An 18,086-nucleotide genomic window follows, 5' to 3' on the forward strand; every position below is an offset into this window, starting at 1 on the left:
TCTGGGTTAACGCTCTTGTACCTGTAAGCCAGACTCTACAGAGGGACCGGGCCATCGTTGTCAACATCAGTTAGATCAGGCTCCCTTCCCACTTAAAACCCGAGAAGGGCTTCCCCCTGCTCTACAATAGAAACCTTCCCTTTCCTGCCATGCTCACACCATAGGTCTTTTTTTTTTTTTGTATTTTTCTGAAGCTGGAAATGGGGAGAGACAGTCAGACAGACTCCCACATGCGCCCGACCGGGATCCACCCGGCACGCCCACCAGGGGCGATGCTCTGCCCCTCCGGGGGGTCACTCTGCCGCGACCAGAGCCACTCTAGCGCCTGGGGCAGAGGCCAAGGAGCCATCCCCAGCGCCCGGGCCATCTTTGCTCCAATGGAGCCTTGGCTGCGGGAGGGGAAGAGAGAGACAGAGAGGAAGGAGGGGGTGGGGTGGAGAAGCAAATGGGCGCTTCTCCTGTGTGCCCTGGCCGGGAATCGAACCCAGGTCCCCTGCATGCCAGGCCGACGCTCTACCGCTGAGCCAACCGGCCAGGGCCTCACACCATAGGTCTTTAACTAACTCACTCTGCCTCTAACTGCTTCCAGGGCCACCACCCACCTTCCGGGCTGTGCGGGCACCACGCCTGCTTCAGCCCCAGGGTTCCGCCTTTGCTGCTCCCTCTGCCTGGGACCCTGCTCATCTTTCACACGCAGCTTTAAACGTCATCTCTTTGGGACGTCACTGCTCACTCTGCCCTTTCACCTGTTGCTCCTCCACTTGTCTGCTGTCCTCGCTGGAACATAGGTTCCCTGAAAGATAGGGCCTCATCGGCTTCAACACTGTTCTGAGAGCAATGCCCAGACCACAGGCGAGTACTCAACAGGTTGAGGGCATGAAAAAGATTTGTTAAGTAAATGAAGAAACGCACTCATTTAGACGATCAAATTTCTTGTCTCAGTTCCGTTGTTTTGTTGGTATGGGACTCCAACTCCTTTGCCGTTTGAAAGAAGCAAACTCCTACCAGAGAACTCAGAAGAAATAAAAAGCAACCCATGTTGACAGCCTCCTCCAGCTCTCGCGGGGTCCCCACTCAACGTGTGAAGACAGAAAGGGGTGAGGCTAGCTCACCACATTCAGCTCACTGGCCAGGCATTGTGTTCACGCAGCTCACTGGCCAGGCATTGTGTTCACACAGCTCACTGGCCGGGCATTGTGTTCACTGTGGCAGCCGCAGTCCTGCCTCCAAGGCAGAGTGGGTCCCAACCCCTTCCCCCAGCACCTCGGCCATGACGCTAGGAATGTGTTGACTCCATCACGGCTGGGATGCCGGTGCCTGGCAGCTGGGGCCAGCCTCAGCCTGCAGGGCTCATTGTTTCCAAGGAGCTTCCAGCTGCGGAGCCTCCAAGCTCTCAGGGCAGCTGTGGGTTCTTTGCTGAGTTGGGGTAACCGAGGAAGGGACCTGAAAAGTAAGGACAGGAGATGAAGGCAAAGAGGGTGGGTGACCCCAGCCATACACAGTGCCTATGGAACAGGAGACCATCTTCCCGAGGGATGGGCCAGGGACGTGGCTACTCCCCTGACCATAAATGGCTTGGCCAGGGCTCACTTGGAGCCACCTCTTGCCCTGTCACCCTTGCTCTCCCAGCTGGATGTCCCTACAAATGCGAGACTCAAGCCAATAACTCCATAGAGAAAGGAGTTTGGAGAAGGTTCCTGGGAGGCTGTCAGAATGGTAAGTGAGAGCGAACATCTTTCTCTCAGCCTAACCTTCAATCTCTCTCTGTAAAAACAATTCTCAGGCTTTTAAAGCTCACATCTCTAATTTTATTATAATTGTCTCCCTCGTAAAGCCAAGGGTTTCGGCTTTAAATTCTTTTTCTATGTGCAAAATACTAATCATTTTTGTAAAATTTTTGTTAAATATTTGCCGATCTCATCTTTTATTTTAATATTAAGGTTTTGTTTGTAACACCTCACATGCAACAAGGGTACAAAGCAGATTTTTCGGCTAAATTCCTCTCCCAGCTGAAGCAGTGGGTCCCGTCAATGCCTTTATACCTCACTGTGCAGTCTGCCTTCTGCTGTCTGATTAGCAACATAGATATTTATACGTTGCATCAGAAACTTTCCACCTTTTTTATTGACTTGTGATATATATTTGGTGGTGACTTAGTCAAATGAAGTTTGCTAAGAGGGAAAACAGAAGAGTCTTCTGTGATTCTTTATTTTATTTTATTTTTGTATTTTTCTGAAGTTGGAAACGGGGAGGCAGTCAAACAGACTCCCGCATGCGCCTGACAGGGATCCACCCGGCATGCCCACCAGGGGGCAATGCTCTGCCCATCTGGGGCGTTGCTCTGTTGCATCCAGAGCCATTCTAGCGCCTGAGGCAGAGGCCATAGAGCCATCCTCAGCGCCCGGGCCATCTTTGCTCCAATGGAGCCTCGGCTGCGGGAGGGGAAGAGAGAGACAGAGAGGAAGGAGAGGGGGGTTGGAGAAGCAAATGGGCACTTCTCCTGTGTTCCCTGGCTGGGAATCGAACCCGGGACTCCTGCACGCCAGGCTGACACTCTACCACTGAGCCAACCAGCCAGGGCCTTCTTTATTAAAGAGATTTTTAAAATAAGTGGAATCCAGGCTTCGGAGTTAGGAGGATCTACCATCTAAGCCAGCCTCTACCACTTACCAGCTGGTGACCTTCAGACACCTATCTTGGTCTCAGTCCCTTCATCCATGCTGTAGGGATGACAGCACGCCCTTCACAAGAGGGAGTTGAGCGGCATGTCTAACCCACAGCACACCCTCAATAACAGCAAGTGTCCCGTTTCTCCCTCCGTCCCCCCCACAGACAGCAAACTCAAAGCAGATGACACTCACCCACTGAGACCCTAAAGTGCCTTCAGAACCAGCATGCAGATATTACATTGTGCTTAGACTAACAAACAGTAAGTGTATTTTAACAATAAGTGTATAAATTGTACCAAATTCCAGTACTTTGGATATTGCTGATCCAATTGATTTGTGTGCGGTTCCACCCAAAAAGAACTTCCGCAGTGACTTCCCCGGGCCTTGCTCTGTGCCGGCCAGGTTGTGAAGGGGTCGGCAGCACGTGAACCCTCACCCAACTAGAGTGCTTTACGGTTTGGGTGCAGCTGCCCCAGATGCTATTTCCTTTGAACTTATCCTGTGAGATAGGCAGGGGAAGTTCATTGTGTGCCCATTTTGAGGATGGAACCGGGGAGGACAGATCTGTTGTGAGGAAATGGAGACCGGAGAGTTGGAGTCACTTTGCCAAGGCCACACAGCTACTGAGAGGCTGAGCCTGGACTCAGATTTCGACCAGGCGGCCCCAGAACCTGGCTTGCCTCACCCCGCCCAGCTGCCTCTCTAAAGAACACTGTGTCAGATTCCTCCCCACCCAGATTTACGTGATGTTTTTCTCTCCATGAGAGCACTGTAGTGTTTCCACAAAACACGAATGTCTTTCTGAAATTGGCCAAAGCCTTCGTCATCCAAATATTGATAAACAGCACGCGCAATGGCCCGTTGTTGCTGCTCCTCCCGTCTGCTGTCCCCTCAAAGGAGGCTTTGTCTCGGGCCTGCTGACATCAGTGCCCAGTGCTCACTGATGAGATAAGGCTCTGGGCAGCTGTGTTCAGTGCGTGACCAGCAAGTGTCCTTGCGGCATCTGTGGGCTTGGTTGCCGTTAGCAACCAACAGCAGTGGCTAGGTCCCTTGCACAGGGAGCCCTTGACCTATGGTGGCCCAGATGTCTTGCTCTAATGTCTAGAGTAACGTCTATCTTGGTCTCAGTAAAGAACAACCTGAAAAGACTGGCACCGACTGGCCCAACGACTGACAGAGAATGAAGATGAGAGGAGGAAGGGGCCAGTTGGAGGTCTCTGGCAGGTTCTGACCCAGATAAGTCGGCACTGGGCAGCCTAACAATTTGGTGCCCTGTTAAGCTCAGGAACTTTAAATATTGATCCATATGGGAGGGAGAGGTGAGGCTGGGTGCCGAGAGAGGGGCGGGTAGAGAAGGGTTAGTGTCTCTCCCGGTGCCCCGCCCCGCCCCACTGGCACCTCTGCCCCACGTGGGCTCAGTAGGCACCGAAGCCCCGCCTTCTCAGGCGCCCTCCCCAGGGAAGGGGTTTCAGGAGCGGGTGTTCTTTTTTTTTCTTTTTTTTTTTTTGTTTTTTTTTGTTTTTTTTTGTTTTTTGTGTGTTTTTTTGTATTTTTCTGAAGCTGGAAACGGGGAGAGACAGTCAGACAGACTCCCGCATGCGCCCGACCGGGATCCACCTGGCACGCCCACCTGGGGCGAAGCTCTGCCCACCAGGGGGCGATGCTCTGCCCCTCCGGGGTGTCACTCTGCCTCGACCAGAGCCACTCTAGCGCCTGGGGCAGAGGCCAAGGAACCATCCCCAGCGCCCGGGCCATCTTTGCTCCAATGGAGCCTCAGCTGCGGGAGGGGAAGAGAGAGACAGAGAGGAAGGGGGGGGGGTGGAGAAGCAAATGGGCGCTTCTCCTATGTGCCCTGGCCGGTAATCGAACCTGGGTCCCCTGCACGCCAGGCCGATGCTCTACCGCTGAGCCAACCGGCCAGGGCAGGAGCGGGTGTTCTTGTTGGAGCCTGCCCCTCAGGGTTCTTATTTCCTACCCCAAGCAGAAAATACTGAGTATTTCTATATTCACACAGTTCCTTCTCTGAAATGAATTCTGGAAAAAAAAAAAAGAAAAGAAAGAAAGAAAATCTCCAATTTTCAACACTTTCCTGAATTTCTAGTGGTGTTTTTACTACCCCGGTGGGTTGGGATCTCTCGGGCTATAGCTCTGCTGGCTGGCCCCCTAGTCCAGCCCGGGTCCAAGGCCAGGAGGGGAAAGGACACAGGGCTGACTTGACGTTGAGGGAGGAACCCGTGATCTCAGGTTCGTCTGCGCCTCTGCTCTCTCTTTTTTTTTTTGTATTTTTCCGAAGCTGGAAACGGGGAGAGAGTCAGACAGACTCCCGCATGCGCCCGACCGGGATCCACCCGGCACACCCACCAGGGGGCGACGCTCTGCCCACCAGGGGGCGATGCTCTGCCCCTCCGGGGCGTCGCTCAGCCGTGACCAGAGCCACTCTAGCGCCTGGGGCAGAGGCCAAGGAGCCATCCCCAGCGCCCGGGCCATCTTTGCTCCAATGGAGCCTCGGCTGCGGGAGGGGAAGAGAGACACAGAGAGGAAGGAGGGGGCGGGTGGAGAAGCAAATGCGCACTTCTCCTATGTGCCCTGGCCGGGAATCGAACCCGAGTCCCCCGCACGCCAGGCCGATGCTCTACCGCTGAGCCAACCAGCCAGGGCCTCTGCTCTCTTTTTGGGCCACGGTTGTGAGAGGGACCTGGGGCTGCCTGAGACCGTGGGGTCAGTGAGTGCTCCCAGAATTCGCCCAAGTCGGGAGCTTGACCGACCATTCCTGGGAGCTTTAATGTTTTCTTCTCTTTTGCAGAGTTTTTCACTGAACTTCACACTGCCAGCCAACACGGTGAGTGCAGCGGCCCCATTCGCATATATCAGTGCAGAACTCACCCGAGGCGCAGAACACCCTCGCGCAAACCTCATGTAGAGTGATGAGGTACACAGTTCTTTAAAGGCATTTAGGAAGAGTTGGGGTCTGCGGAGATAAATTGTTTAATGCTAAAGATTAGACATATACAGTTTGAAAAGGAAAACAGCAAAAAAGGGGGAAAAAAACCTCACCTACATTCCTATCTACAAAAAAGGTTGTTCCTTCGAGTCTTGTTTGAGTCCAGCTAAACTTTGACTTCTGTTGTCTTTGTACCCTGGGTTCCTACTCCACATATAATTTTATATCATTGTTTGCCATCAGCCTTTAGAACCATAACTGAGGGTAGCCACATGATATTTCTTCAAGTGAATTATTTTCTTAATTGCTTAATCACAATTAGGAATAGTTTCATGTTAAACATAGATGTGAATAAAGCCTTGCCTGAACTTAAGATGATTTCTTTAGCGTATAGTACAGAAGGGGAATTTAGGGGTCAACAAAATTGAGCATCTTATGGTTCTTGATTATGGCATTTAGCTGCAAGTCAAAGCAGAGATTTCAATCCAGAATTCCTCTTTTGTCTTCTGTTCCGTGTTGCGTGGAGATCACACCACCAGGGTGGTTTTCTTTCTTTCTTTCTTTCTTTCTTTCTTTCTTTCTTTCTTTCTTTCTTTCTTTCTTTCTTTCTTTCTTTCTTTCTTTCTTCATTTTAGAGAGGAGAGAGAGAGAGAGAGAGGAGAGAGAGAGAAGGGGGAGGAGCTGGAAGCATCAACTCCCATATGTGCCTTGACCAGGCAAGCCCAGGGTTTCGAACCGGTGACCTCAGCATTTCCAGGTCAACGCTTTATCCACTGCGCCACCACAGGTCAGGCCCAGGGTGGTTTTCTGACTGGCAGTGTCGCTGTGATTGAGCGAGGTGTTCGCCTGGCCCGGTTTTTCTAGTGGTTTTGGCTGTGCCGAATGTTTCTGATGTGTGGTAATTTGAGGAGAGTAAACAGCATCTACCTGATGCGAGGACTCCTCGGCCAGGGCTCCTCTCTGCCATGACATCAGGCACGGTTCTGGAGAGCAGCAGGAAAGCAGAGCCCGGCCACTCACTGCCCGCCTCCTCGTGCCCCCACTGGCTGCCCTGGCACCTGCTGAACACCCCTGACTTGCTTGGCTCTCTGCTCCAACCTCTGCCTGTGTCTGCAAACAAATGCCCCCCTTCCTCCCCTCAACTGTCAAAATCTTTTCATGTGGTCACTGCTAGACCTTTCCCCTCGCTGCTGAAACTCAGCAGATCTGTAGAGACTCCGGGTCTGTCTTATCCTGGCTTGGTCCACCTTATGAAGGTAACTCAGAGAAGCAAGAAGCCATTGCTCGAGGCGGTCAAGGTGAGTGGGTGAGAGGGAGTTCCTTGTGATGCTGGTTGTCACCTTTCGGAGTACCTTCTTGGGTAACAGCCTGTTTCTCTGAGAACTGTCTGCTCTTCCCTTTGAACCTATGTAAGGTGACAAATGATCCTGATTTACCTGGGACCATCTATTGCTACAACCTAGACAACCTCCTGGAAAACCAGGACAGTTGATCACCTTACCTGGCAGTTCTGTTTCTACCATGTGATCCTTCCTAGTTGGTGCAGCTGAAAGCCAGTGTGCTGGGAAGAGGGGGAGAGTAGATACTGGCCAGCTCATCAGAGCCTCTGCGGGGAGTTGGGAACAGGGCCTCATAGGCAGGTTAATCCCTGTTGGGCCGTACAGAACTGTCAGGTACAAAAACTGAGTTGGGGTGCTGCAGTTGGTCATGGAAGGCAGCGTAACACAGTGGTTAAGAGCTTGGACCCAGAACCAGACCACTTGATGTTTGCCACTCGGGGCTATGTGACCTCACACAAGTTACTTAATTTCTCTGTGTCTTACTCTTCTCATCTGTAAAGTGGGTATCAACCTAGTCCTGCTTCACTGCTCTTGTGAAACACAAGTGAGCAGATACAGGAACAGTAAGTGAACAGCCTGACACATAGTGAGTACTCCGTAAGCACCAGCTGGTAGGGTCAGCATGTGCTCATGAGGGCAGGAGAACTCATCTTCAGAGAGAGGAAAGAAGCAACGGAGAGGAGCACAGGTAAAAGGCCGTGTGCCCAGGGGAGATGCGTCTCCAGAAGGGACGGCTTTGCTCCTGACAGACTCCCAGTCCCCAGCTCTAGGGCCTGGAGAGGCCGGATTCCGGCAGTGTTGGAGCTGCACAAAGCACTCTAAGTCCTTAGAGTTAACTCCCTCTTGTGGGAAGCGGGGCAGAGGGGATGTTGCAAAGCCAGCCAAATGGATTTCTATAACCTGAAGATAGAACATCTTACCAGAAATGGTTTTCCACTCTTACCACAACCCAAAGAAATGAACCATTTTAGGCAAATGCAGCATTAAGGCAGTATGGGGAGTAAGGTGAAATTGTGTTTAGGTAAAACTGTAACCGTTACAGTCCCAAATGTCAGTGCCTCCTTCATTAAAGTCCTCCTTTGGTGGGAACTCGCCGGGCAAGAGGCCCAGGCATGGAATTCAAACCTCCCAGTTCAGATTCGATTTATAGTTATCTGTGGAACTTTGGACAAAATCCCGCAACTTCTCTGAGATCTAGATTTTTTTTAATTTTTATGAAACAGAGACAATAATTGTCAACGTTCCAACCCCAGGGACTCTGAAGCATTTATGAGGCTGATGAAAATATTCAATAAATAAATTCTGAGCAGAGCTTTGCCGAGTTTAAAAGAGTGACACCAGCTTATACTTCTGGTTCTCATTCCAGCCCCAGAGGCAGGCTCTCACGTCCCCACGTGATAGATGAAGAAAGGAGCCCCCTTCTCTGTGAGCGGAGACATTACCATCCTGCTGCAGGCAGGGGGCGCAGGACCTGCACTCAACCCCGCACTGCACCACTTGGCGTCGTTTACATGGGCTAGTTATGCTAATGTAGAACTAGGTTCCCTGAGACTTACTGATCTAGGTAAGATTATCAACTGAAATGTTTCGTGAAACGGTGAGGTCCAGTACCCTCCTTGGGTGGAGATGTGAACCAGAAACATGCAAGGTACTCATTCAATGTGGAGTTACCCCAGAACATGGATCGTTCACAGCTTCAAATCCCCCCAAAGCCATTTGCTTCATCGCATGTTTGAAAACAACAAGGCGTCCCTAAAGAGCCTAGCCTCCACCAGTCTTTGTCATTGTCCCTCTAGCATTGAGGACAGGTAGGCCCAAAGTGTGCTGAGAAGGATGCGGGGGTGAGGGACAGGAGAAAGCCTTTTTTGAGTTGTAAAAGCTGTTATGGCGAATCCATGGGGTATATAAAGACCTCACCTGAGTTTCTGAATTCTCTCTCCTTGTAAAAAAGTTTTGTTTCTTCTACCTGGGAAGCAATCAAGTAAGGTTCTGCTTGGCGGTCATTGTCATTCCTTGTTTCTAATAGAGCATTTAGCCAAAGGGTGAACGTTAGGCATCGTAACTTCGCCTTTGACAGACTGTCTTGCATATAATGTTCATTCCATAGATTTGTTTTCTTAAGTTCCATGTTCTTCTCTCACACAGACTCCCTCTCCAGTTGTCACAGATGGGAAAGAAGCAGTAAGTATGTCACTTAAATTTCGGAGCCTTGATTTGGTCACCTATGAAATGGGAATGATAACGCTCTAGCCATCTTGTGCGTTTGTTTTGAGGAGCAGATAAATGCGATATGTGAACCGTTAACATGCACCGAATCCGGCTCAGCTGTTATTTTTATGACAGACTCAGCTCAGACATGAAGGAGAGCGTGCAAATTATAGAGGTGTTCCACAATGTGTTGAGCAAAAGCAGCTAGACACACCAGAGAAGGGCAGAGTCTGGAAAAATGTTTTGTTTAACATTGTTTCATTATAACATAGGTTAGAGCAGGGGTAGTCAACCTTTTTATACCTATTGCCCACTTTTGTATCTCTGTTAGTAGTAAAATTTTCTAACTGCCCACCAGTTCCACAGTAATGGTGATTTATAAAGTAGGGAAATAACTTTACTTTATAAAATTTATAAAGCAGTTACAGCAAGTTAAAGCATATAATAATAATTACTTACCAAGTACTTTATGTCTGATTTTCGCTAAGTTTGGCAGAATAAATCTTTATAAAACAACTTACTATAGTTAAATCTATCTTTTTATTTATACTTTGGTTGCTCTGCTACCGCCCACCATGAAAGCTGGAACGCCCACTAGTGGGCGGGAGGGACCAGGTTGACTACCACTGGGTTAGAGTCTTGTTTCTATTAATCAGTCCGTGGCAAAATTCACTCCATTGTATGTCGTTCCACCACATCCCAAGAACCTATTGGATGATGTCAAACGAGGACTTCCCTTACGTACACTTACTCTGTGTGCATCATGATGTTGAAAGCAGACAAATCTAATGTGCAGTGATAGATTTTAGGATAGTCGTTACACACGGCTGATTAGAAGGGAGCACAAGAGGGCTTCTGGGGTGTTGCTAATGTTCTGTTTATTTCTCTGGGTTCTGGTTACATGGGTGGGCTCATCATGTAAGAAGTCATCAAGCTATATATTTATGATTTAAATACTTTTTTTGTATTTATGTTATATACAAGAACTGCGTATTTATACAGATTCTGCAGATTATCTTTGATATTTCTAGATAATCTACAAATCTGAAACTTTATGTAGCTATTTCCACTCAGATCAAAACAAAATGAGAATTTGAAAATTAACTGGTTAATGCATTTTGTATAAATAAGTAAAAAATTCACGTAAAAATGGTAGGGATACAATAAAACTTTTTACTTTTGTCCAGACCAGTAGGTAAAAATGGTATCTAATTGTTGCTTTGCATCGTATCTCAGCTTTTCCATTGTTGATGAGATGTTTGTATTTCTGTTCCTAGAAATGTCCTATGCATATTCTTTGCCCATTTTTCTACTGGGTTATCACCCTTTTCTAATTAAAATATGTCAATTAATTCCTGTGAAAATGAGTCATTTGGCATGGTCTTTGCAAACAATTTTCACAGTATCTCATTACCTTTTTGATTTTGTATATATAACACTTTGGGTCTCTGAAGGTTTTTTGTTTTGTTTTATTTTTAACCTACTGAACCTCTCCTTTATTCTTGCGGAGCCTGACTCTGCTTCTCTCTCCGTCAGGACTGCGGACCCTCTCTTGGCTTGGCCGCAGGCATCCCGTCCCTGGTGGCCACAGCCCTGCTGGTGGCTCTACTGTTTACTCTGATTCACCGGAGAAGAAGCAGCAGTGAGTCCGTGGAGGTGATTAGCAGCTCCTTTGGGTCTGGATATGTGGTGGGAATTGGTTTTTCAGTGAACTGGCTCTTGGGCAAAATGTGTCAGGATGTGTGTCTGGTTTTTTTTTTTTGTTTGTTTGGTTTTTTTTTCCTGAAGCTGGAAACGGGGAGAGACAGTCAGACAGACTCCCGCATGCGCCCGACCGAATCCACCCAGCACGCCCACCAGGGGCGATGCTCTGCCCACCAGGGGGCGATGCTCTTCCCCTCCAGGGGCATCGCTCTGTTGCGACCAGAGCCACTCTAGCGCCTGGGGCAGAGGCCAAGGAGCCACCCCCAGCGCCTGGGCCATCTCCACTCCAATGGAGCCTCGGCTGCGGGAGGGGAAGAGAGAGACAGAAAGGAAGGAGAGGGGGAGGGGTGGAGAAGCAGATGGGCGCTTCTCCTGTGTGCCCTGGCCGGGAATCGAACCTGGGACTTCTGCACGCCAGGCCGACGCTCTACCGCTGAGCCAACCGGCCAGGGCCGTGTGTCTGTTTTCTGAGGACAGGACAGTGGACATTTCTGTACCTCGATTTCTCAAACTCATGGCCCTCCACTCCAGGCAGAGCTCATCTGTCATACATCCTCAGCTCACCTGAGGAAATCCGTGGTCATGAGGATGGTATCAGGGGTGACAAAAAGTAGCAGTGAAGAGGGACGTTTGTTGCCATGGCAAACTCATGTCTATGCAGGGGGGGTGTTTTCTACAGTTGAGGAACAGAAGGGCACACGCTTCATGAAGAGGGTAGAGATAGTCTTAGGAAAGATAGGAGACCAACAGTTGCTGAGGTGACTATGGCTGGTATGTTTCCAGAGTATGTAGCTCTACTTGTCTGTCCTCTTCCACATCTGAACACACACCAGTCACAAGGGAATCTATCAACCCCACCCTTTCCAAATGTTAGACTTCTCTGGGGACCACACTCAGAAGGTCACCCTGACCGATATCCAGTGGGGCTCCAGGTTGTGAAACAACTGTGTCCAGTGGCTCTGGGTTCTAATTTCATCCTCTGTTTATGAACATTCCTGATGTTCTCACAGTGGTAAGCATTCACAGGGAGAGAGAAAACCGAGGCTCTAACCCAGCTCTGCCACGTTATCATTTTCATGATCCTGGACAAGTGACTCAACATTTTAGTTCAATTTAATAGGAGTTATTAAAACTACCCTACTTTTATTTTTTTGCAAGAGTGAGTGAGGGGGGAGGTAGAGAGATGAGAAGCATCAACTCAAAGTTGCGTCACTTTAGCTGTTCATTGATTTGCTTCTCACAGATGCCTACTTGCCTTGACGAGGGGCTCAAGCTGAGCCAGTGATTCCCTTGCTCAAGCCAGGGACCTTGGGCTCAAGCCAACGACCTTGGGCTTCAAGCCAGTGACCTTTGGGCTCAATCCAATGAACATGGGATTATGTCTATGATCCCACGCTCAAGCTGGTGTCCCTGTGCTCAAGTTGGTGAACCTGCGCTCAAGCCAGAGACCTCGGGGTTTCAAACTTGGGACCTCAGCAACCCAGGTTGATGCTCTATCCACTGTCCTACCACCGGTCAGACCCCTACTTATTTTAAGAGGCAGGCAAATTTGCAAGGATAAAACAAGATCATGGATGTAAAGATGTGCAGACAAGCTGTAACTTTAACCCCTGAGCAACACTGTGGTTGCTGGTGGTATTATTTGTTTAAGTAGTAGTTTCTCAACCTTTAGTACATTTTAAAATCATCTAGGAGGCTACAAAAATACCCATCACCAAAACCATTTAAATCAGTATCACTGGATAATAGAGTTGTGGCATTGGTCTTTAAAAAGATAACTTTCTATTTTAGATCATTTAAAACACTTACTGAAGTAGAGGTAATAATATAATAAACCTAATTTACGATTCATGGCCAATTGTATTTCTTCTCTACTCCTACCCACTTCTTTACATTGTCAATCCTAGATTATTTTTGACATAACTCACAATAGTATTTCTTATTTATGTTTTGGGAGGAGAGAGTTATTATCTATTTACTTATTTTGTCTTGTTTTCAAAGTTCTCTAATGATTGTAATGTGCTTGACTTACGACCATGATTGGTTCCAACAGACCAGTCATAACACAATTTGGTCATAAGTTGAGTAGGCTATATGTACAGTACTGTGAAATGATGTTAAAAAAATATATATATATATTTTTTGTATTTTTCTGAAGCTGGAAACAGGGAGAGACAGTCAGACAGACTCCCGCATGCGCCCGACCGGGATCCACCCAGCACGCCCACCAGGGGCGATGCTCTGCCCACCAGGGGGTGATGCTCTGCCCCTCCGGGACGTCGCTCTGCGGTGACCAGAGCCACTCTAGCACCTGGGGCAGAGGCCAAGGAGCCATCCCCAGCGCCCGGGCCATCTTTGCTCCAATGGAGCCTCGCTGCGGGAGGGGAAGAGAGAGACAGAGAGGAAGGAGGGGGGGTGGAGAAGCAAATGGGCGCCTCTCCTATGTGCCCTGGCCGGGAATCGAACCTGGGTCCCCCGCACGCCAGGCCGACGCTCTACCGCTGAGCCAACTGGCCAGGGCCTAAAGAAATCTTTAAGTCAAAGACAAAGACAATTTCCTCTTGGTAGACATCTTGGGAGGAGTTTGATGAAAAATATCCAAGACACAAAACACAAATTGCTGTACCGAGCCTGGGATAACAGTTGAAATGGAGCACGTGGAGATGGTAGTGCTGTTGGAAGCTGGTCCGCACTGTCGTACGCCCAGATGGGCAACGCTTGCGTTGCCAGACGTGGAGCAGTCATGGCTAGCGATTGTGGTCGTAAAGTCAAATGGTTGTAAGTTGCATAGGTCATAAGTCGATCAATACTTGTATGTTTAATTATCATTGATTTTAATCATAGTCATGGGCAAATACTATAACCCTTCAGTTATTTTCCTTTCCTTTTTTTTTCCTTCCTCCCTTCCTCCCTTCCTCCCGTCCCGTACTCTCTTTCTTTCTTTTCAACTTAGGAAAGTGAGAGGCCGTATGAAATTTCAGAAATTGATGACAATCCCAAGATAGCTGAGGTAAGAACTCTTGGTTGTAATCACTATCGAAAGGTCTGGGACCTGGCAGGAGTCACATCAGCAACACAGAGACCAAAGGGTAGAAGAGAGTTTATTGCAAGTGCCTGGGTGCAGGTGGACTGAGTCTGAAAAAGGGAGTCAGCCTCGAGCCGGGGTGAGAGGGTTAGTTTTATACTCTGCTCCCTCCTTCTGGCAGTTTCTGTTGATGCTGGTTACCAGGCCTCCAGCCTGGACTTGTGGTATTCTTCTGTCTCTGTTCCTGCTTCCATTGGTAATGGGCTCCTGTTTGACCAACTTCAAAGTTAAGTACAGTTCATCACATACTGACTGAAGAAGGGTTGGGAGGGGGCAGTTTTGAGCCCTGAGGATACATTTTACCCTCACAACTATATGTCACCATACAGAAAGCAGACCTAGTAAAACAAGGGTTTTGAAGCCATTTTCATCACAGAAGTACAGTGTGAGCACATGTGGAAAGAGACAACCAAGTGAAACCCAAGCACAAAGACGGTTCTCAGTATTTTTATTGGCTAGAGAGGAATTCAAGGTTGATTTTAATATTAGAAAATAAATTTAATGTAATTTATTTTACTAACACATTAAAAGAGAAAAATCATGTGATCATCTCAATAGGAAAAGAGACTTTAAAAAAATTTAACAGCCATTTGTGGTATAAAAACTCTTAGCAAACTAAAAATTGAATAAGAACTTTTAAAATTGAATAAAGATATCTTTTTTTAAAAGAAATTACATCAAATATTATACCTAAGGGTAAATTGTAATGAATTCTTTTTAAGATCAGAAACAAACCAAGGATGCTCACTGTTACCACCTCTGCTCAGTGTCGTACTTTAGGTCCTAGTCGATGCAGTAAGATAAGAAAAAGAAGTAGCAAGTGTAAGGCTGAAAAAGAAGAAACAGAACTTTCATTATATTTTGGTGATATGATTACCTACAGATAACTTATTAGAATTATCAAGCAATTCTAACAAGTTTAGAGTACAAAAGTAAATTGCAGTTCTAAAAGTCAATAACGATCAATTAGAGAAAGTAATTTTTTAAAATACTGTTTTGTGGTGACAATAAAAAATATATGCTGAGGAATAAATCTAAAAATAGCATATAATCTTTGTATGGAGAAAAATAAAACTGCAGTAAAAGATATTAAATAAGACCTAAATAATGAGAATTATATACCATACTTCTGGACAAGAAAAATTAATAGTATAAAGATGTCAACCTAAAATTGGTCTACAAAATTCCGATATAAATCCCAACAAATTAAAAAAAAAATTTAAAATTTTCTATTGGTTTGAGCAAGAAAGAGAGAAGAATAGAGAGAAAGAGGGGAAGCGAGAGAGAGAGAGAGAGAGACAGACAGACAGAAAGAGAGAGAGAGGGAGGCATCAACTCATTGTTCCATTTATGTAGCTGTGCACTCATTGGTTGCTTTTTGTATGTGCCCTGACTGGGGATCAAACATGTGACCTCAGTGTGCCAGGACCATACTCTATCCACTGAGCCACCTGGCCAGGGCCGCAGATTTGTTTTTTCTCATGGGACTTAATAAGGTGCTTCTAAAATCTATATGAGAGAAGGCAGAAAAAAGATTTAAAAAGTAACAATGAACAGATGAAATAGAAAACAAATAGTAGGATGGTAGATTTAAATCTAACCATATCAATGTCTTATTAAATGTAGTTGGTATAAATACGTCAATTAAAAGGCAGAGATATTTAGATTGGATATAAAAACAAGATGCAATTAGATATTGTCTATTAAAATTTATTTAAAATATAAAAACACTCATAGATTAAAAGTAAAAGAACAGAAAAACAACACTATGCTAACATTAAGCAAAGACTGTTGAATGGCTTGAAACCTGCCCAAGGAAGAAAGGTTGGGCAATCGTAGACCTGTCCTTATTTGTTTTCTCTCTCTCAAGGATCGCTGTCCTTCCCTGCCTGATGTCCAATGTCTTAAAAACTATCATTTTAAATGGTGCATCTAAATTTTGGTTTTTGTAGGTGGGAGGGTAAGTCTGGTTGTTGTTACTTCAACTTGGCCAAAAGCAGGAGCTTTTGCTGTATTTTTTTAAAACCTGTTTGTTTTCTCAAGAATCCTCGGAGAGCACCCAGCCACGAGAAGAATACGAGGGGAGCAGAGGAAGCTCACATATATGTGAAGACAGTAGCGGGAACGGAGGAGCCCATGCCTGACACTTACCGCCCTAGTGCAGAAACGGAGAGCAGGAGGGGGTTGTGGTGGCTCGTGCCTAGACTGAGCCTGGAATGACACAGCTCAGTCAAAGAGCAGAACCGGAGCTGGAGCAGAGCTGAAAACCCAGGGATGTGTGCTTGGAGTGAGGAGAGATGCTAAGCTGCTTCTTAACCAATCTAGATTTCATTGACAAATCTAGAACACTTTGGGATGATTTGTCTCTTTAGGGAAACGGATATGACAAAGAAGTTTGTTCTCACCTCTTGTGGTTTTAATAAGCAGTGAAGAGCCAGGTGAGGTCACTGTGCTTCCAGGAAGAGCCCTTGGGTCCTGTTCCTGAGCCCAGTGGGAATTTGCTTGCTTGCGTGAGTGTGTGTGTGTGTGTGTGTGTAATTTTTGACAAGGTGCTTGATTTCTGAGTGTCTTGTCTTCTCTCTTCCCCCACCTCCCACATTTTATTTCTCAAAAAGGCATCAAACTTGGCTTCCATGGGAGAGTTGGCCAAGGCCAGCATGGTATAAAAATGAAGTGTAAAGGAGATGTATGAAGGGAAGCCGTTCCTATTGCTCAATGTCTCAGGGTAGAAATCACGTGGAGCAATGGATGCCCCGACCACCATGGCCGCATGCGGCTGGACCATTCATTGCCCCACTTGAGTCTGCGATCAGACAGTATGTAAGGAAGTTAATTCTGCAACGGGCTGTGTATGTGTATGTGTGGGGAAATAGTTTGGAAAGAAGGCAGAAATTGTTTCAAATGATTATTAGAAATGAGGCTATATTCATTTTGTGGAAGTAGAGAGAAAAAAGCCCATCTCCTTGGACTATCATGGGGGAAAAATCCCCATTGTCAAGAAGAGAGATCAGTCTGTGAACACCAGACCACAGGTGGAGCCCTGCGCCTGCCATCTGAGGGAAGCCTGGGACAGTCAGCGGGCATGGGCGGACCTTCACCATCACTTCCATGAGGAGGCTTCCAGGAACCCGACTCCCAGCCACAGGGCTGTCGCTCAGGAGTAGGCAGGGTCTCCTGATGAGAGAACTTGGGTCCAGGATACCTCGGCATCCATCCACCAGCTCCATAAACCACCCCGACATGCTGTGGGAATGTGCCTTCCTCACACAGGGCCCCTGCTTGCTCAGAAGCACACCCTTCTTCTTCAAATAACCAAGGACAGACTACAGCCCACCACCGCCACATGCCAGCCTGTGCTTTGCAAAGTCCCTTGTGAATTTCAGGTTTTACTTTAAGTCCCCTGTGTCCAATCACCTTGACAAGCATCTTTGGACATTTTGTCTATAAAATGAGGTATGACTTATATTTATATTTTTGATCATTTATTTTAACTCCACTTATAATCCATTGCTAAGAATCTTTATCTCAAATTGTTTTTACCAAACTAGCAAGATTCAGTATTTCTGTCATTTTTTTTTCTGCTAGAAAGCACAACTTATTTTGAAATAAAGTACAAAGTAAAATGGCCATTATTATGGACTTATCACACGCCTGTGGTTTTTCTGTGCCTATATTAAAGTACATATCATGGGCCCTAGGGTTGGAATTCAGGTCATCCCAGGGATATTCTTGGGGCTGGCACTTTCTCCGATGGGCTGATGATGGAGAGGTTAAGTCCTTCCCGGAGGGCAGCTTATGTTGCGAGGAAGACACTGAGCCAGGAAGTCAGAAGCTCTGTCCCCAACCCACTAGCTTAGTCACACAGTGTGCTTTGGTCTCATTTTTTCATGTACCATCTGGTTTTTGGATTGGCCTGTAAGGTTACATCTTCTCAAGTAAACATTCTACCTTAATTTTTTCAAGTCCTGCAAAATAAATTCTCCCTCTCTGCCTCCCTGTTGTCTGAGGTCTTTCTCAGCTCTTTGTTCCACAGGTGGAGAGAGATCATTATTTCTTTTGTATTCTGTCAATAAGTAATAGTTTTGTGTAGGAATTTTTCCTGCATTTATCACTGTAACATTGTAATGTCAATTAAAGAC

General features: G+C 46.9%; 1 protein-coding gene across 1 annotated transcript; it reads left to right on the forward strand.

Annotated features, from left to right (window-relative positions):
• The first annotated feature begins 1,391 nt into the window (after positions 1–1,391).
• OPALIN (oligodendrocytic myelin paranodal and inner loop protein) lies at positions 1,392–17,456 on the forward strand. The gene is made up of 6 exons (XM_066355020.1): positions 1,392–1,716; positions 5,473–5,508; positions 9,096–9,131; positions 10,695–10,814; positions 13,816–13,872; positions 15,991–17,456. The coding sequence occupies exons 1-6, from the start codon at positions 1,714–1,716 to the stop codon at positions 16,165–16,167; spliced, it is 429 nt and encodes a 142-aa protein (XP_066211117.1). The 5' UTR covers positions 1,392–1,713; the 3' UTR covers positions 16,168–17,456.
• Positions 17,457–18,086: the final 630 nt, after the last annotated feature.

The sequence above is a fragment of the Saccopteryx leptura genome, chromosome 13, assembly GCF_036850995.1.
Source record: "Saccopteryx leptura isolate mSacLep1 chromosome 13, mSacLep1_pri_phased_curated, whole genome shotgun sequence".
NCBI lineage: Eukaryota > Metazoa > Chordata > Mammalia > Chiroptera > Emballonuridae > Saccopteryx > Saccopteryx leptura.